Raw genomic sequence first — 18,948 nt, forward strand, 5'->3', positions numbered from 1 at the left:
TAAAAAATAAATAAAATAAAATAAAACCAACAAATTTCCCCTACTCAGTACTAAGAAGGGAAAGGAATTTAATTGGTATATGGAATTTCTGGATGAGGAGACTCCTGAAATGCAAGTTAGCACTGGTCTCTGCAACTTAATTGAGACAGAAAGTATAGTGTGGAAAAATGGGAAACTGGTTGCTCTGGAGTATAAAGAAGGAAAAGAGAAGGGAAAGGAATTTTGACTTAGAGTAGCATAGAGTACCAAATGGAGAAGCGATGGCCACTCCAGAAAGAATTGGCTCTAAGCAGATGCTAAAGATAAGCTTGGCTTTCCTTACAAGTTTGCTCAGCTAGTCTCATATCTAACAACACATAGTTTTCAAAACTATGTCCTGCTATACGGTGAGATTTTCTTGGTCTTGTGGGTTACTGTCATTTGGAATTCCCTTTGCTCTTACACCATGTTATTTCATTGTCAAAACATGACTATTATTTTTTAAAAAATAAAACATCCTAACTCTGCCACTTATTACCTTGTGACCTTAAGCAAATCATTTAAACCTCTATGGGTCTCAGTTTTCTCATCTGTACAGAGGCCTATACAAGATGTAAGGGATTATACTAAATCAGGATTTTTAAACATTTTTTGTGTCACAAGCTCCTTTGATAGTCTGGTGAAACCTATGAACTCCTCAGAATAATATTTTTAAATGAATAAAACAAAATATATAGTGTCAGAAAAGAAACCAAATATGTTGAAATACAGTTATCAAAATATTTTAAAAATCAAGCTCATGTCATATAGTTATCAAAATAACAGAAAATCAAGTTCATGGATTCCAGGTTGGACTTGATGATTGCTTTTGGTAATAAAGCTTATAAGCCTATAATTATGGTTGCATCTTCTAAAGAGGAAAAGTGGGGAATTTATCATTTATATTATAGACACAGCTTAACACAAAATCACATGATCATCACCATTTTGGGGAGGGGAAATATATTCACAAGTCTCTTCTATTTAGTCGAACACCAAACATGAGTAAGAAATGGAGTCTTACCAAAATTAGGTAAAATACACATGTTGAGTGGCACCATCAGTAGAACTAAGCATCCAAGAAAAATAAAGGGTACTTCATAGCCAAATTTTTGGTATAAAAAACCACCTAGAGGAGGTCCCAAAACCAGTCCTAGTCCAGAAAAGATTTCAAGGCTTCCCTAAAAGTAGGAAAACAAAGAAAAACCAAGTCAATGCATTTCAGGAGCAGCATTAAAACTGGTGAGTACTTAAAGGCTACCCAGAAGTAAACTAGTATAGGCTTATTTCTCCTCATCAGTCAGGCTAGTTCCCTTGGACTTTGAGCTAGATGTAATTTTATTTATTTTCTTTTTTAATTTATTTTCTTTTATTTATTTATAGATGTAGTTATTTTGCTGACAGGGTAGCTTTTGGTAATACCAGTTATAGGTGTAGGGCAGATGCCAATACCAAGTGATACAGTGCTTCTTCAAGGAGATAAGAGGGACCTTAAGAGTGAAGTGTAAGCTTACTTGGAAGAAATGATCAGCAGAACCCCATCTAGAAGATAGAGTCATATGTGATAGAATTGTCTGGATAGTTGTTTTACATCCATGCATTACCCAATCTTTAAGAATTCCATAGTAGCAGGGAGGCCAAAAGGTTTATCCTTTCCCATAAGGGGAGACCAAAAGAAGTATCTAAGGACCCTTAGTTCTGAATATCTCAAAGTGGGGGAGTAGGACCCAAAATTTCACGTTGTGCTACAAGGAGTAGGTCTTTTACCAAGTCAAATTTAGTGGCTATACTCATACTTTTACCTGGACTTAAAAAAACAAACAAACAAAAAAAGTCTTTAAAAGAAAATCAGAGGTGAAGGGAATAGTTTAGCTTTTACCTCACATACTATATGCCTCTGAGGCAGTTAGGTGGTGCAGTGACTAGTGCACTGGCCCTGAAGTCAGGAGTACCAGTGTTCAAATATCACCTCAGATATTTACCAGCTGTATGACCCTGGGCAAGTCACTTAACCCGGATTGCCTTAAAACCTCTGGGGCCATCTCCAGTTGTCCTGATAGCTATCTTGCCACTGGACCCAAATGGCTCCAGAGGAGAGAGTGAGGTTGGTGACCCTGCACTGCCCTCCCTCACTTAAATCCAATTCACTGCAAGTCATGACATTACCCCAGTGTCATGGTCCTCTTTGAGAAGAAAGAACAAAAACAATATACCTCAATCTTTAAAAGGTTGTGGAACATGGGTTACACCTTCCTAAGCAACTCCAAAGAATCATTAATGATAATTCTGTAGCCCCAGGATACAAGATAGGAATGGTCTAGACCTGTGATTGCATTGACATAGGGATAAAAACTGCTGAGAAAACCCTTCCTACCAAGGAAGATGTTCAACTATTTGGCAAAATACGGTCTTAGAGGGCTTCCTGGGGCACTGAGAGGCTAAGGCCAGGGTCATCCAATCAGTATGCTTTCAGAATCAACCCATTTCCTTCTTACTCTCAGGCTCTTACTTTCTATCATGTTTCTCAAGGACCTCATGTAACAAAAGTATCAGGAGGAGAAAAATATATTCATGTGTATAAATAGCCTTTTTAGACACAGGAAAAACTCGGGAGCCTATAAAGATTTGGCAAGCACTTAGAGACATACCATCACTGTAGCTACGTTATTTGGAAAAGCTTTTGCAAGAATAGAAGATGATGCAGTTATTGCTGCAGCAAAGCTTATTGCGTCCACCACTCTCACTAGAAAACACATAGTAATAAATACTGGTCCATCAGGAGCTTGGTCCAACATACTACAAAAGAATAGAGACAATTTTAAAATATATATAGCTTTCTAATAGATCAGCTTAATAAGAACCTGGTTAGCAGAGGAAACATTCACTTTCTTCAAGCACTGGGGGGTAGGCATTAAAAATGTTGCTTTGGGTAATATTCTTACAGTAAGGAGGAATACCAACTTTTAAGAATTTGATTTGTCCTGAGGTGACTCAGTTTCTTCTTTTTTACTCAAGCTTTTGAGAGAATATTGAGAGAATACACAGTTCCACAGTGCCTGGCACACAGGAGATATTTAAGAAATATTTGTTGGGGCAGCTAGGTGGTGCAGTGGATAGAGCACTGGCCCTGAATTCAGGAGGACCTGAGTTCAAATCTGGCCTCAGACACTTGACACTTACTAGCTGTGTGACCCTGGGAAAATCACTTAACCCTCATTGCCCTGCCAAAAAAAGAAAGAAAGAAAGAAATACTTGTTGACAGACTGACTGACAAGGATGGGAACTTAGCATCTTCAGGGTGTTTTGAAACCCTTTAGCACCACCCCAAGCATTTCCATGTTTCCAGCTTGGGCAAAGTCATTCAGAATGGCTCCAGGTTCCTCTGTTTAGACTTCTAACTTTCATGACTTTGAACTGGCTGGCCTAAGGTAAGGAGGAAGTACCTGTGATAACTTTTAGAGGAGCCTTGCTATTACTCACTAGGATCTATACGACATGAAAACTGTAATACGTCAGTGGGTGCATTGATGGGAATCAAACCTTGATGGGTCCTCTAGGATTGGAGGATTTTGGAAAAAGGCAATCATCTACTATTACTGATTTAATAAGAATCCCAGAGCTCAGCAAAGCGACATGTCTTCTACTCTCTTACAATTCCTTTCACTGCCTCAACTGATTTTCAAAAGGAAAGAAAACAGTGAACATCAATTAAATGATAATGTTATGTGTGGGCTTTTAAACACATCTCCTATTTTCCTAAGTCTGGTTTTCATTGCAGCAGGGGTGAAATAGGAAACAAATCGTTTGAGTAGAATCTAACTAAGCCTTTGGCTCTTTATGGGCCCAAGATAATAACCTGCATCCAAGCTGGAGCTTGTTTTTTTCTTGTCCAGGTTCTTTGTGTTCTAGTTCAAACTATGATAGTGAAATGTTGTTTTTTAAATTTAATTATTTTTAAATGTTTATTATTGATTTTTAGCATTCTTTTTTTAAAAATAGCTTCAGTTCCAAATTCTCTCCTTCCCTCCTGCCCCTCCCCCATCTAATGAGAAGGCAAGCAATATATGATACAATATCAATTATACTTGTAAAATCACACAAAACACATTTCAATATTATCCTTGTAAAAAAAACCCAAAAAACAAAAACAAAACAAAAAACCAAGAAACAGGCAGTTAGGTGGTGCAGTGGATAAAGCACCAGGCCTGGATTCAGGAGTACCTGAGTTCAAATCTGGCCTCAGACACTTGACACTAGCTGTGTGACCCTGGGCAAGTCACTTAACCCCCACTGCCCCGCAAAAAAAAAAAAATTAAAAAAAAAATAAAGTTTAAAAAATATATACTTCAACATGGCTAGTGATTTGTTTTGATGAGAATAAAAGCAAGCATGGATTTGAGACTGGGCACACATACTAAAGGGCACCAGGCAAACCCAACCTTATGTTTAGTTTTACTCCTGGGGAATGTTCAGACTAGGTTTCTAAGATGTCCAAGAAACAGATATGATACATGAATTTTACCTAAAGGGGACCACAATGTAGTTGTTAGTTGTAGAAGGTAAACTTTGGCTTTGCTCTAGATCCATGAACAAGTTACTTACATTCTTACTTGTGTCTCTCAGACAAGTTACAAGTGAGAAAGTACTCAGAAAGGTTAAGTGGGGAATACTACTTTATTTCAAGAGTTACTGAAAATTAATCTGCATATAATCCCAAATAATTTTGTACCCCACCTGGCTGAACGAATATTTTGTTGCTGTTGTTCAGTTGTGTTCAACTTATCATGACCCTATTTAGGGTTTTCTTGGCAAAGATATTGGAGTGGTTTGCCATTTCCTTCTCCAACTCATTTCACAGATGAGGAAATTGAGTCAAACAGGGTTAAGTGACTTGCCAGGGTCACACAGCTATTAAGTGTCTGAGGTCAGATTTGAACTCATAAAATGAATCTTTCTGATTCTAGGACTGGTATGCTACTCACTGCACCACCTACCTGCCCACTAACTAACTGAGCATATGTAGTAGTAAAGAGACAGCATATTGGGGGTAAATGATGAACAAAATGAAGGAAAACCATGGTCCTAAAAGTTTTCTTTTCAGAATAACCACTTTCTATCCTCCCTTTGAATGATGACTGCCAAAAATAAACTAGATGCAAAATGCTGAAGCTTTTCAGGGGTTGCATTTTCCATTTACATTTTTTACATTTGTTTTAATCAGATGACTATATGACTGTGTACTCTCAACACATATATATTTCCTTTGTATGAATTTGCTCTCCTGTTTGTTAGTAAAGGGTTCCACAGTTTATTGTATATCCTTCATGGCTTAGCACTCTATGAACTGTGATATTCTTGGGAACAGTATCTATTTCTAGTTCTAGCTTTTCCATTTACTTATTGTATTACTTTAGAAAAGTTATTTAACCTGTCTGAGCATTGATTTCCACATCTTGGGGATGAAAGAGAAACCTTTCTTCTTTACCCTCTCACTACCTCTCCCACCAGTATGTAACATAATTCCAGGCACACAGGAAGAAACTGAAATAAGTTTTTACTGATTTAAATGCACTCACACAAATTTCAAAATAAATATATCTTTTGAAATTGATAGCCAACCCAACCTCCAAGTCAAGAAAGCCAAATACTTACCCAAAGAGAATTGTAGCTCCTCCTGAGACAAACATTCCTGCCACAAACATGAACTTTGATCCAATGTGTACAAGCTATAAATTGATAAATAACAGTAATGAGTTAATTATTCCAACTCTATATCTTAAGAAAACTGAGTATCCATTATATCTAATACTGTATGAAGAGACACAGGGGACTTATCTTTGTATCTCCCATGTATCTAGTACATTGCATTTCATATATTAAGTATTTAATAAATGTTTGCTGAATCTTTTATTTGTATAGGAAAATGTTTGCATAGGGAAGACAGTGCCATATAATATCTAGCATTTATACAGTGCTTTAATGTTTGCAAAGTGCATTACAAAAAATTTCTCATGTTATCCCCACAACCCCAGGAGATGGGTGCTATTATTATACTCATTTTACGGATGAAGAAACTGAGAGAGACAGATATGGCCCTCCATTTCCTGTTAAATTGAAATATGAAAACAGTTGTCTGTTTTGCACCTTTTGGGCTGCTGTTATATATCAAGTTAGGACAAGAGATCTTCAAATTTATAGGCTCATTATTTAAAAGTATTCATTAATTCACTGTACTGGCTATACCTTCTTGTCTTGGGTATACTCATCTCTCATTTGCCTCGTGGAATCCCTACTTTCCTTCAAGACTTAACTCAAGCACCACCTTCTACCCTCAGCTGCTAGTGCCTTCCCTCCCCAGAATGAAGGCATGACACTACCATCAACCTAGTGAAGGCCCTCATCACCTCATCACCTTGCAATGGCTTGCTGCCTGGTCTCCCTGCTCTAAGTCTCTCCCTCATCCAGTCCACCCTCCACTCAGCAGTCCCACTGATCTTCCCTAAGGCAGAGGTCTGAGCATGACATATCCTGCCAACCCTTCTCCCTGAACTGCAAACTCCAGTGGCTTCTTACCACCTTGAGGATCCAAAATAAAATCCTCTGTTTGACTTGTAAAACCCTTTACACCTTGGTCTCTTCCTACCTTTCCAGTCTCCTTACACTTTAATCCTCTCTATGTATTCTGTGATCCAGTGACACTGGCCTCCTCCCCATTCCCTAAACATGACTTTCTATCTCTTGACTCACCATTTTCACTGACTGACTCCCCTGGCTCTCTTCAACTCTCGCGCTGGGGAATTAAAGTCTAAAAGCTTGTTTAAAGACTGACTACTTTGTATTCATTTTGTATATATGATATGTGCACTTATACAGTGAGTCCCAAAAGTCTTAGTGCAACTTTAAACCATACGCTTAAAATTGCAATGTTTGGGACACCCTGTATAGGTATCCCTTGTTCCTTTATGAAAGGGTCTTTTTTCACTTTTGTCTTTGTATCTCCAGCACTTAGCATAATCCCTGACACAAAGTCAGTAAGTCAGTAAAAAAAAAAATTTATTAAGGACCTACTATGTGAGGTGGATAGAGTGCTGGTCCTGGAGACAGGAAGACCTGAGTCAAAATCTAGCCTCAGACACCTACTAGCTGTGTGACCCTGGGCAAGTCATTCAAGCCCTGTTTGCCTAAAAAGGTCTTCCTGGATCACTGCCTTGCATAACTTAACAAAACTATGAGCTATGCTGTGCAGGGCTACCTAAGATGGACAGGTCATAGTGGAGAGTTCTGACAGAAAAAAGAGGTGATCCACTGGAGGAGGAAATGGTGAACCACTCCAGCATCTCCTTCGAGAAAACTCTAAGGGAAAAAAGCAGTCAATGGGATCATGAAGAGTTGGACTGAACAAGAACAAAGTACCAGATGCTATGCTAAGTACTGGGAATACAAAGGCAAAAGACCGGAACTCACATTCTATCAAAGAAGTCAAGATGCAAAGCAATACATAACAAATGCTCATTGTTTGATTAGAGACACATGGGGTATAATGAAGCTTTGTTATCTAGTATGCCTTATCACCTGAGCTGGAGGAAACCATGGGACCTACTGTCTTCCACATGGGTTCCTCTACCTTAGGTAATCTGCGCATACTAAGCAAAACCCTATTACAATAATATTAGAGGAAAGTGGCCCGATTTGTGGTTTCACTGATATATTGTGTTTGTGTATATGCTTTGCTGAATGTGCGCAGATCACCAAAGATGGAGGCATCCATGTGGCAATAGATAGATAACAGGGTGTGTGTGTGTGTGTGTGTGTGTGTGTGTGTGTGTGTGTGTGTGTGTGTGTACATACAGTATATGTATATGTATATGTATTATGTATATGTATACGTATATGTATATGTATATGTGTGTATATGTATATATGAGGAAACTTCACAATGTGCAGGTCATCTTCTCCAACTTTAAGTGTTAGAGGTAGAACTTGAACATTAGTCTTTCTGGTTTTGAGGCCAGTTCTTGATCCATTATATTCTCTGTTGCCTCTCTACATAGAATTTTTAAAATGCAATTTAATATTTTAAAAAATCTGTTTCATCAATGTTTGTATTTCTTCCACCAAAATATATTTCATATTCTAGCCTTTTCCATTTATTTAATGTGTAAACTTATACAAATTTAACTTGTCTAAGTATCAGTTTCCTCACCCATCAAATAGGCATAATAATACATAAATTACTTGCCAAACTCTTACTGTAATCAAATGAAATAAAATGTAAAATAACAATATAACCATACATCATTATGTAAATGTGTGCTATTATTATGCTTGGTAAATACCTAAAATTTTATTTAATAGACATGGTTAAGACAAAAAATATCTTTACTTAAACCATGATTTCTGAGAACAAGAGTGGAAATAGAAGAATATTTCATGACATTATTTCTTCTACCCAGCATTGATCACTCCTATAGTAAGGGGAATGAAGGGCACATCATTGAGAAAACATGAAAAATCAAAAATCATCATACAACTACAATTTACAGATTCACTCTAAAGACACTTACATATTTCCCAAATAACAAGGATGACATCAAGTTGAACAAAGCATAACATCCAAAGATCATTCCAATAACTGTATTGCTGACATCTTTTTTTTCAGCCTTTAAAGGAAAAACCAAAAATTAGCATAACCAAGGCAAAAGAAAATCTTTAGAATAATAGTCTTATTCTTCTAAACTCAGTGGAAAGAGCTCTAGGTTATAAATCAGAGAAGGTGGGTTCAGATTCTATCTCCTTAAGACATTTAAAAGCACAAGATTAAGATCCTCATTTGTAAAATGAGCTGTAAACTGTAAACCATTCCAGTATCTCTGTTAAGAAAATCCCCAAAGGGGTCACTCAGACATGACTGGAAAAGAACTGAACAACAGCGCATCACTTAAAAACTATTTATCCAAACTATTTTCAGTTTGTCTCACCTTTTACTATAACTAATTTCAGAGTTGTGAGAATCAGGTGAGATAATAAGTATAAAGCACTTATAAACCTTAAAGTGCTATCTATATAATGCTAGCTATTTTTACACTGGAGAAAATACTGGCCTTGGAGTCAGGAAGACCTGTGTTCCAATTCTGCCTCTAACAAAGTCTGGAGGGGGCAGCTAGGTGGCACAGTGGATAAAGCACTGGCCCTGAATTCAGGAGGACCTGAGTTCAAATTTGACCTCAAACACTTGACACTTACTAGCTGTGTGACCCTAGGCAAATCACTTAACCCTCACTGCTCTACAAAAAAGAAAGAAATTCTGGCTATGTGACCATGGACAAGTCATTATATCTTTCAGTTCTCTAGACAATTCTCTGAGAATATTAAGTTGCAGAGAAGATACCCACCTGAAATGATTGGTAAAGGGAGTTTCCCTTATCTAAGAGTTCCCTATTGCAATGAAATCTTAGTTCTCTATTGATTGAGATAAGTGAGCTTCTCACATGGTTTAATATCTTTTTGCTAAGTTAAGATTTTGACCACTTCCCTCAGCAACATTAAATTATGCCTCTCAACAGATTCTGGAGCTGCAAAACATGCAAAACAAAAACAATAACAACTGAATGAAACAATCTTCCAAGTTAAGATAACCTAGAAGATTTTCAGGAAAGGTCTGTTTCATCTGGGTAAAAGGGGAGCATAGTTGAGCATAGAGGATCCGTGGTCCTAACCTAGCAAGCCAGTGGCACAGCAGGCCATCTGTGAGGCCTCCAACCCCATCGCAGAAGGCAATCTGAAAGCTGGGATATCAGCTACTCAACAGGCCCAACTAAGCTGGGCCACTACAGTGCAGTGAGAAGACAAAAGCTGCAGATTCCTCAGAGCAGAAAGCTGGTGACCTGGCCCCTGGTCCGCAGTGAAAGAAGCTCAGGACAGTGCATGGTGTACCCCAGGAGCAGAACTCAACCTTAAAAGGTACAAAAGAGGCTAAAATTAAATAAAAATATGAAAAAGAAACAAAAAAGAACCCTTACCATTGACAATTAAGATGGTGACAGGGAGGATAAAAACATAAACTCAGAGGAAGAAAACAATGATAAAACTCCAACATTTGAAGCCTTAAAGGGGAAGAAGAATTAGTCTCAAGACCAAAAAGCTCTCCTGGAAGAGCTCAAAAAGGATTTTATAAACCAAATAAGAGAGGAAGAAGAAAAATTGGGGGGGAAAATGAGAATTATACAAGAGAAAGTCAATAGCTTCGAAAAAGAAAATAATGCCTTAAAAATACAATTGGAAAGCTAGAAAAGGAGACTAATTCCCTAGGAATCAGAATTGAGCAGATGGAAGATAATGACTCAATGAAACAACAGGAAGAAGTAAAGCAGAATCAAAAGAACATAAAAGTAGAAGAAAATGTAAAATACCTCTTCAGAAAAACAACAGACCTGGAAAATAGATCCAGAAGGGACAATATAAGAATAATCTAATGACCTGAAGACCATGATCAAAAAAAGAACCTAGACAGCATATTTCAGGACATTATCAAAGAGAACTGCCCCAAGGTCTTACAACCAGAAAAAGCAGTCATTGAAAGAATCCACTGATCACCTCCTAAAAGAGACCCCAAAAGGAAAACTCCAAGGAATATCATAGCTTAATTCCAAAAAAATCAAATAAAGGAGAAAATATTGCCAGCAGCCACAAAGGAACAATTTAAATATCAAGGAACAACAATTAGAATTACACAGGACCTGGCAGCTTCAACATTAAAGGATCAGAGGGTTTGTAATATGATATTCCAGAGGGCAAAGGAACTGGGATTAATGACTGCACTGCTGGTGGAGCGGTGGACTGATCCAACCATTCTGGAAAGCAATTTGGGACCATGCAAAGAACTGGAAATTGAGGGATGCCCATCAATTGGGGAATGGCTAAACAAGTTGTGGTATATGAATGTAATGGAATACTACTGTGCTGTAAGAAACGATAAGCAGAAGGATTTCAGAAAAACCTGGGAAGACCTATATGAATTGATGCTGAATGAAATGAGCAGAACCAAGAGAACACAGTATCAACAGCATTGTGAGATAATCAACTGTAATAGACTTCATTCTTCTCAGCAATGCAATGATTCAAGACAATGCCAAAAGACGTACAGTAGAAAATGCTCTCCACATTCAGAAAAAGAACTATGGAGTCTAAATGCAGATTGAAGCATACTATTTTCACTTCTGGTGTTCCTTTTTGTTCTTGTTCTTGTTCTCTCTTACATTTTTTCCATTTGTTCTGATTCTTCTCTTACAACATGACTAATGGGGAAATATGTTTAACATGATTGTAATGTATAACCTACACCAAATTGTTTGCTGTCCTCAGGAGGGGGGAGGGGAGGGAGGGTGGGAGAAAAATCTGGAACTCAAAAAAACATCTTTACATGTAATTGGAAAAATAATCAAAACAAATTAATTAATTAATTGATTGATTAATTAATTGTTTGTTTTTGTTGCAGGGCAGTGAGGGTAAAGTGACTTGCCCAGGGTCACACAGCTAGTAAATGTCAAGTGTCTGCGGGCCGGATTTGAACTCAGGTCCTCCTGACTCCAGGGCTGGTGCTCTATCCACTGCGCCATCTAGCTGCCCCAATTAATTAATTTTTAATAAGATTTTGACTACTGATATTTATTCTAACATATATGAAGGTTCTACACCATATCAAGTACTACATATGACTTTTTTTCTTACGTGGACAATAAAATTCAACACTAACCTCTGTCTTTCTGTCCTTTTTTTTTGGGGGGGGGCGATATATGAAAAACCTCTTACCTCATTAGGGAAAAATGGTCCCAGAATTGAATAGCACATCATTGATCCCAAATTAATGGAAGCAGCAGATATAAGTGTAGAAAGCTGTTCTTTTGAAAGATGTCTAGATTCTTCTCTGATAACCTCTGGCTGGCCATCATCTTAAATACAAACATTCTGAGGTTACATAAATTGAGGTACTACTAGTCAATATATTTACACATTAGCTTTTCTATGTCTCTCTGTCTCTGTTTCTTTCAATACATCTATATATGTGTGTGTATTTTTTTTAGTGAGGGAATTGGGGTTAAGTGACTTGCCCAGGGTCACACAGCTAGTTAAGTATTAAGTGTCTGAGGCTGCATTTGAACTCAGGTACTCCTGACTCCTGGTCCAGTGCACTATCCACTTCGCCATCTACCTGCCCCCAAACCTGCAAATGTTAAAAAATTGTTTTTACATGTAATTGGGGAAAAATAAAATATTAAAAAAAGTTGGGGGAAAAAGTAAAGGGAACATTATAAATAAGACATATTCTTTGTTGTTGTTCAGTTTTGTTCTACTCTTTGTAACCCCATTTGGGGTTTCCTTGGCAAAGACACTGGAGAGGTTTGCTATTTCCTTCTCTAGTTCATTTTGTAGAGGAGGAATGGAGGCAAACAGGGCAAAGTGACTTGCCCAGGGTCAAATAGCTGGTAAGTCTGAACCTGGATTTGAACTCAGACTTCCCTGATATTAGACTAGGCACACTATCCACTGTACCACCTAGTTGTTGCCCTATACAGTCTTTAGTAATGCCCTAAAACAGGTGAATATATTTCTAAGTTTTGCTCTGAGGAATTTACAAATCCTTTTTTTTTTTTGACCAGTTTCATATGCTAGAATGGATTAATTTTTCATTCGGGATTCAGGTATTCTGGAGAGCAATTTGGAACTATGCCCAAAGAGCTATGGGACTGTGCGTACCCCTTGACCCAGGAATACCACTACTAGGTCTGTATCCCAAAAAAGATAATAAAAAAGAGAAAAGGACCCACATGTACAAAAATATTTATAGCAGCTCTTTGTGGTGGCAATGAAATGGAAATCGAGGAATGCCTATCAATTAGGGAATGGCTGAACAAGTTGTGGTATATGAATGCAATGGAATACTATTGTGCTGTAAGAAATGATGAGCAGGCAGATTTCAGAAAAACCTGGAAAGACTTAAGTGGACTGATGCTGAGTAAATTGAGCAGAATCAGGAGAACATTGTACACAGTAACAGAAACATTGTGCAATGGTCAACTGTGATAGACTTAACTCTTCTCCGAAATACAATGATCCAAGGGACTCATGATGGAAAATGCTCTCCACATCCAGAGAAGTAAAAAAAAAAGAACTGTGGATTCTCAATGCAAATTGGACCATATTGTTTCTACCTTTTTTTTTTAAAGGTTTTTCCCTTTTGTTCTGGTTCTTTCACAACATGAATAATGCAGAAATATGTTTAATGTGATTGTACATATATAACCTATATCAGATTGCTTTCTATCTTGAGGAGGAGGGAGGGAAGGGAGAGAGGGAGAAAAATTTGGAACTAAAAATCTTATGAAAACAAATGTTGAAAACAATCTTTACATATAACTAGAAAAAAATAAAATACTTTTATGATTTAAAAAAAATAAAGGCATCAAGAAAAATGAGGGTACAGGCAAATAAGTAAAATCAAATGGAAGAAATACAGGGGAGAAGAGTATTCTTCAGCAAAAAAATTATTAGAAATCTGGAAGTCATGAAATTCAAATTATTTAATATAATCATATACCTTTTAACTTATTATTTTAAAATATTTTTTATTTTATTAAATATTTCCCAATAACAAGTAAAAAAAATAACATTCATTTTACAATGTTTTGAGTTCCAAATTCTCTTCCTCTAACCCCTTGAAAAGGGAAACAATATATTGATTATATATGTATATATGAAATTATATAAATTATATTTACACAGTAACCATGTGTACACCTTTTAATTTAGCTTTTATTTTGAAAACTATCACATTCACACAAGTGTTAATAAGAACGTATGGACCACCTGGATTTGATGGAGTTGCCTTATTATCCAAAAGTATTTTATGAAACCGTGGAGTAATAGGAGCAAAATGCCCTTCGACTGAACTTCAAACTGAACACAGATAGCTAGCAGATAAGTCTCTACCTGGTGACTTCTTTCCTCAGGATAGTAACTCTCTATCTTGTGGGGACATCTGGGCATCCTCATCCTGGCTAAACTCCTTTTTGGAATAGTTTCTATATGTCCTACAAACTTGTTAAAACTGAAATTGTTAAAACTGCTTTGCATTACATCCATTCTTGTATTGGCTTTTGGGTTGATTTGTATCATGCTAATGAAATTGGTAACACCCTGTAACCAGTGAGCAAAGAAACCTTATATACTCAGAAAAAGGGGTCTTGGAGTTCCTTTTTTAGAAGAGGTCTCCACATGATTCATGCTTGTTCTTGGGACAAATAAACTGGTACTATGTTTTTCCTGTCTGTCTCCGATCTGGTTTTTCTTGTAGGAGACATTATGAAAATTATTTCTCTAATTTGTTTTTTTTTTTGTAGGAGACAGGCAAATGAAAACAATAATTGACACAAGTTAATATACTCATCCACCTTTTAATCTCGCTTTTATTTTCAGGACTATCACATTCAAACTAGTTGTGCTCATGCACCTTTTAATTAGGGCAGCTAGATAGCCAAGTAGATTGAGTGCCAGGCCAGCAGTCAGAAAGAACTAGACCTGAGTTCAAATTCATCTCAGATACTTGATAGCTGAGTGGCCTTGAGCAGGTTACTTAACTCTACCTCAGGTTCCTCATTTGTAAAATGAGCTGGAGAATGAAATGGCAAACCACTCCTGGATTTTTGCCAAAAAACAAAAACAAAAACAAAAACCCATATGGAGTCAAGAAGAGCCAGAAACGACTGAACAACAACAATCTTTTAATTTAGCTTTTATTTTCAGAACTGATTTTTTATGTAGTCTAAAAGCTGCAAGAACTTTTCGGGTCAGTTACTAAGAAACTGTCGTTCATGCAGAAACAGTAGCAGCCCCTGTTTTCCCTGAATGATTCAACAAGTTGCATTGCTTAGTTAAATAACTAGAATGACCCAATGAGAGAAACCTTGAGGGAAACAATTTCATTTGCATAAACCCGGATATCCGTGAAATTCATCAAAAAGAAAAAAAGAAACAAAATTAAACGCTATACCCCAAACACTTGCTACACACTAGCAAATCTGGGATAGGCACTACTGAACAAGTCTGGAAGGTATCATAGAAAAAAAAAAAAAGAAGCGGGGGGGGGGGGGGGGGGGGAGGCGGAGCGGGGACGGGGACGGGGACGGGGGGCGGAGTGAGGAGAGGGAATAGGAAAGGAGTAGTAGAATGCAGGGGAAGCGAGGAGAGATAATATGAAACACAGTTTCCTTGCCAAAATTCCCTGTTGGGAGACAAGTGCGTGCGTGCACGTCTGGGTACAGGGGGATTCAAAAATCATCTATCCCAACACCCACAGTATCCCACGGTAAATGACTTTATTTGTGAGCAAAGTCATTAGGACTTTTCTGGGGACTAAAGGATCCCAAAGCTGTCCCACAGCCTCGGGACTTTTCTTCACGGAGGGAAGGGAATAAGCCGGTTCGGAAGCCTTTTAAAAGCCACACTACACTACTTCCCAACTACCTGAAGTTAAGCTGCTCTCGGGAGGCAGAGGCTGGTCCATCCTGAGCCTGCGGGGCTGGGGGCCCGGAACCGTACAACTTCTCCGGAGGGAATCGTGCCTGAGACGTCCAGGAATCTGCCTTGACACAGTTAGCGGCGGCTTCTCGGTGACTCTCAGCTGCACCCTAGCATCCTCCGCAGCTCAGGGAGGTTCTCAGCCTCACATTCAAGGGTAGAAGGTTTCCTGGGGGGATGGTGGCAGGGGGTAGCTTTTTTTTTTTTAAAGGCACAGGCGGGGGGGGGGGGGGAGGGGGAAGGAGTGAAGGAGTGTGTGTGTGTGTGTGTGTGTGTGTGTGTGTGTGTGTGTGTGAGAGAGAGAGAGAGAGAGAGAGAGAGAGAGAGAGAGAGAGAGAGAGAGAGAGAGAGAGAGAGAGAGAGCTCAGAGAGTAACCTACGTGGTACCACTTCTGTTTGGTATTCTGTTTGGCTTATAATCAAACCCCTTTCACCCTAAAGGAAAAAAAAGGACGGAGATGTCAATTAAAAATCAGAAGGAAACAAAAGAAATGCGTGGAGTTTGATGCGGAAAATGGGGTTGTTTATTAATATGAAGTATTGTGACGGGTGCAATGTAGGGCTTTTCGATTAAAATTCGTCGAATTCATGTGCTTTAGTGCTTTAATTACTCTGCTTTTTAAATTGCTCTAAAGCATTGTAAAAATATAGAATGCTAGAAAGGGAAGAGAGTGGAATATAAAAATAAATTAGCCCCTTCTAGGTCTTGGGGTTTAAGATATTGGCATCAAACTGTTTATGCTTTATGACTTGGACTCCAAGATCATGCCTGAATTTATTAATGAGGTTAGAATTAGTGCTCAAACTCCACTTACTGTATGATAAAATTCAAGTCTAGTTCTTTCCTGAGGGCCCAGCCATTCTTAGTAAATCATTGCCTCACCTTTTAGCCAGCAAATATTACTGAAGTTCAAAGTACAGATATGAATTAGATATCTGATTGGTCTTAAAGAACACATGACAACACATTAATGTATGTTATGTATATATGTAAATTTGACTCTTGACAATTAAATTTGGGGACAATACAGATTCAGTTTATTCTCTTCCCTTTTGACCATTTTACTAGTCATAAAAAGACCTCAATTCAACAATAAAGTGTGACACTTCACTTGATCTTTGACCAAATAGAATGAGAAACTATGACAATGTGAAACTCAAAGGACTTGATTTGTATTTATAAGCAGCTTTGTGGTGGTAGGTAATATATTGTGAAACAAAGTTTGATTATTACATGGGACTTTCAATGATCTGTCCCATTTTGGCAAGAAAGCTGAAAACCGATCTGAGGTAACACCTCAAATTTGTAGTACTTTTATTTGAAATTTTGATCCTCCATAATGGCCAACTTGGATGCTTCACTCTAGAACCAAGGTTCTAGAAGGCTCTGCCACATCAACAAAATCACAGATCCCTTAAGTATTGCATCCCTGCTGGTACACAGTAAATACTTAATAAATATTTGTTGACTAATTGACTACTGAAATATTAAAATCTACTAAATTTGCATGGTAGATTTCATCCAGACTACTCATTTTACCAAAAAAGGAAACTAAGTCCTGAGAAAGTACCCTGCTAAGTTCACCACCAGAACACAGGTTTCTTGACCTGTCCCACATTCCTTTCAATAGATTAAAAGAAAAGCCTCTTAAACTCAACAAGTCCAAAACTAAATGAATTCTCTTTGCCCTAAAACCCTCCCTCCTTCCACACTGCTACCACCATGGTTCACACCTTCAACACCTCACACCTAGGGCTGCAGGTTGGTCTCCCAGCCTCAAGTCTCTCATCACTCCAGTACGTCCTACACTCAGCTGTCTTCCTAAAGTGAAGTTCTGACAGTCATCTCCCTGTTCAACAAACTCCAGTGAATCCTTATCACTTCTAAGATCAAATGTAAAATCTTCCTTTTGGCTTTTAAAGCCCTTCCTAAACTGGATCCCGGTAACTTTTCCAGTCTGTTTACATCTTGCATTCTTCCAAGTATTCGGTGATGCAGTGATGCTACCTTCTTGTCATTCATTGAAGAAGATCACCTCCAGATTCTGGATGTTTTCATTGGCTGCCCCTTATGCTTGGAATGTTCTCTGTCCTTACCTCTGCCTCCTGGCTTCCTTCAAATTTCACCTAAAATTCTACCTTCTTCAAGAATATTTTCCTGGTCTCCCTTCCCTCTGATATCATTTCCAAATTATATAGCACATATCTTGTTTGTGCATATAGCTAGGTCCCTATTAGTTCAAATAATGAATCCTGTGAAGTGGTCACATTATTTAACTTTGCACTTCATATGCAATTGTTTCAAGTTGTCTCTCCCATTAGATTGTCAGTTTTTTGATGGCAACAAAGCCAAAAGGGATTCATGAGGAAATATTCTTAGCTGGAATTATTAAGAATTACAGAAAACCTTCCAAACATAGATAACCTCCCTCTCCAGTCCTCTATCCCAAATTCCTGGTCTTTCCCAAATGTGTATTTCCCTCTTCCTCCATCCTCTCCTATAGTAATATCCCTCTACATGCACATAAACATACACTCACATACCCCAAATCTGAGTTTAAAACTATAGCAGGTAGGATTAAGGTTAGATTTGCGAAGTTGATCGATTAACAAGCATTTATTAAATGCTTACTAGACAACTTTGTGGACTAGAGGCAAACTGCCTTGCTGACACATATGTATTTCAGCAAAAACTTTAAGTTTGCACCACACCAAAAAATAATCAAGAAATCCAATGAGAAACTATGGTAAGTGGCTTCTTCCACACCAGAACTGCAGAAGAAAGAGATCAGCTTTGAAGCCTAAGAAAAATAGGAAAGAGGGCATGTTTAATTACCAGCTGGGGTGGGTGGGTGGTATACTGTAAATACTATATGATACGCTTTTAAGTTTAATCTTCATTATTAATATTTTTAATATTAGAAATTAATTATTAATTTCTTTTCTTAAGTCTAGGTAATCAACAAAAGAGTAAGTCAAGCCCTGATTTAATAATTTTTAAGGCGTAAATGCTCATAGTGCAAATTGTGTAATTTAAGATTCTAAATGTGGATTCTAATGTGTTCCCCCAGTTTGGGGGAAACTGACTAAAAATCACTGATAAAACGAGTTTAGGTTTTTAAGGGTTTATTGGAAAATAGAAAGAAAAAGACTGAGAACAGAATTCTAACAGCCTGGCATTCCTATCTTTCCTCAAATTTCCTGTGAAGTCCTCTGCCGCCACCACCATCAAGTCCGGAAACCAAAAAGGCCAGCACTCTCTGCGCAGGCTCCCTTTCCTCCTTCCTGTCTCCTCCCAGACCATAGGAGGTTCCTCCAGTTGATTGGCTGGTAGATTTGATAGACAGCACCCATGAG

At 37.9% G+C, this 18,948-nt stretch overlaps 1 protein-coding gene across 4 annotated transcripts in view; it reads right to left on the reverse strand.

The window, feature by feature from the left end:
* The window catches only part of SLC18B1 (solute carrier family 18 member B1), a 45,794-nt gene that overhangs the window by 23,211 nt on the left and 3,635 nt on the right, over positions 1-18,948 (reverse strand). For 2 of the 4 annotated variants that reach the window (XM_043963842.1, XM_043963843.1), the window contains exons 2-8: positions 15,972-16,026; positions 15,538-15,760; positions 11,827-11,966; positions 8,583-8,678; positions 5,671-5,744; positions 2,667-2,814; positions 1,043-1,199 (exon numbers count right to left, since the gene is read on the reverse strand). In XM_043963842.1, coding sequence (XP_043819777.1) covers positions 1,043-1,199; positions 2,667-2,814; positions 5,671-5,744; positions 8,583-8,678; positions 11,827-11,966; positions 15,538-15,577 — 655 coding nt within the window. In that variant the 5' untranslated portion in view covers positions 15,578-15,760; positions 15,972-16,026. The remainder of the gene's footprint in view (positions 1-1,042; positions 1,200-2,666; positions 2,815-5,670; positions 5,745-8,582; positions 8,679-11,826; positions 11,967-15,537; positions 15,761-15,971; positions 16,027-18,948) is intronic. The other 2 variants (XM_043963844.1, XM_043963845.1) reach the window with 2 other exon arrangements.

The sequence above is a fragment of the Dromiciops gliroides genome, chromosome 4 (assembly GCF_019393635.1).
Source record: "Dromiciops gliroides isolate mDroGli1 chromosome 4, mDroGli1.pri, whole genome shotgun sequence".
Lineage (NCBI taxonomy): Eukaryota > Metazoa > Chordata > Mammalia > Microbiotheria > Microbiotheriidae > Dromiciops > Dromiciops gliroides.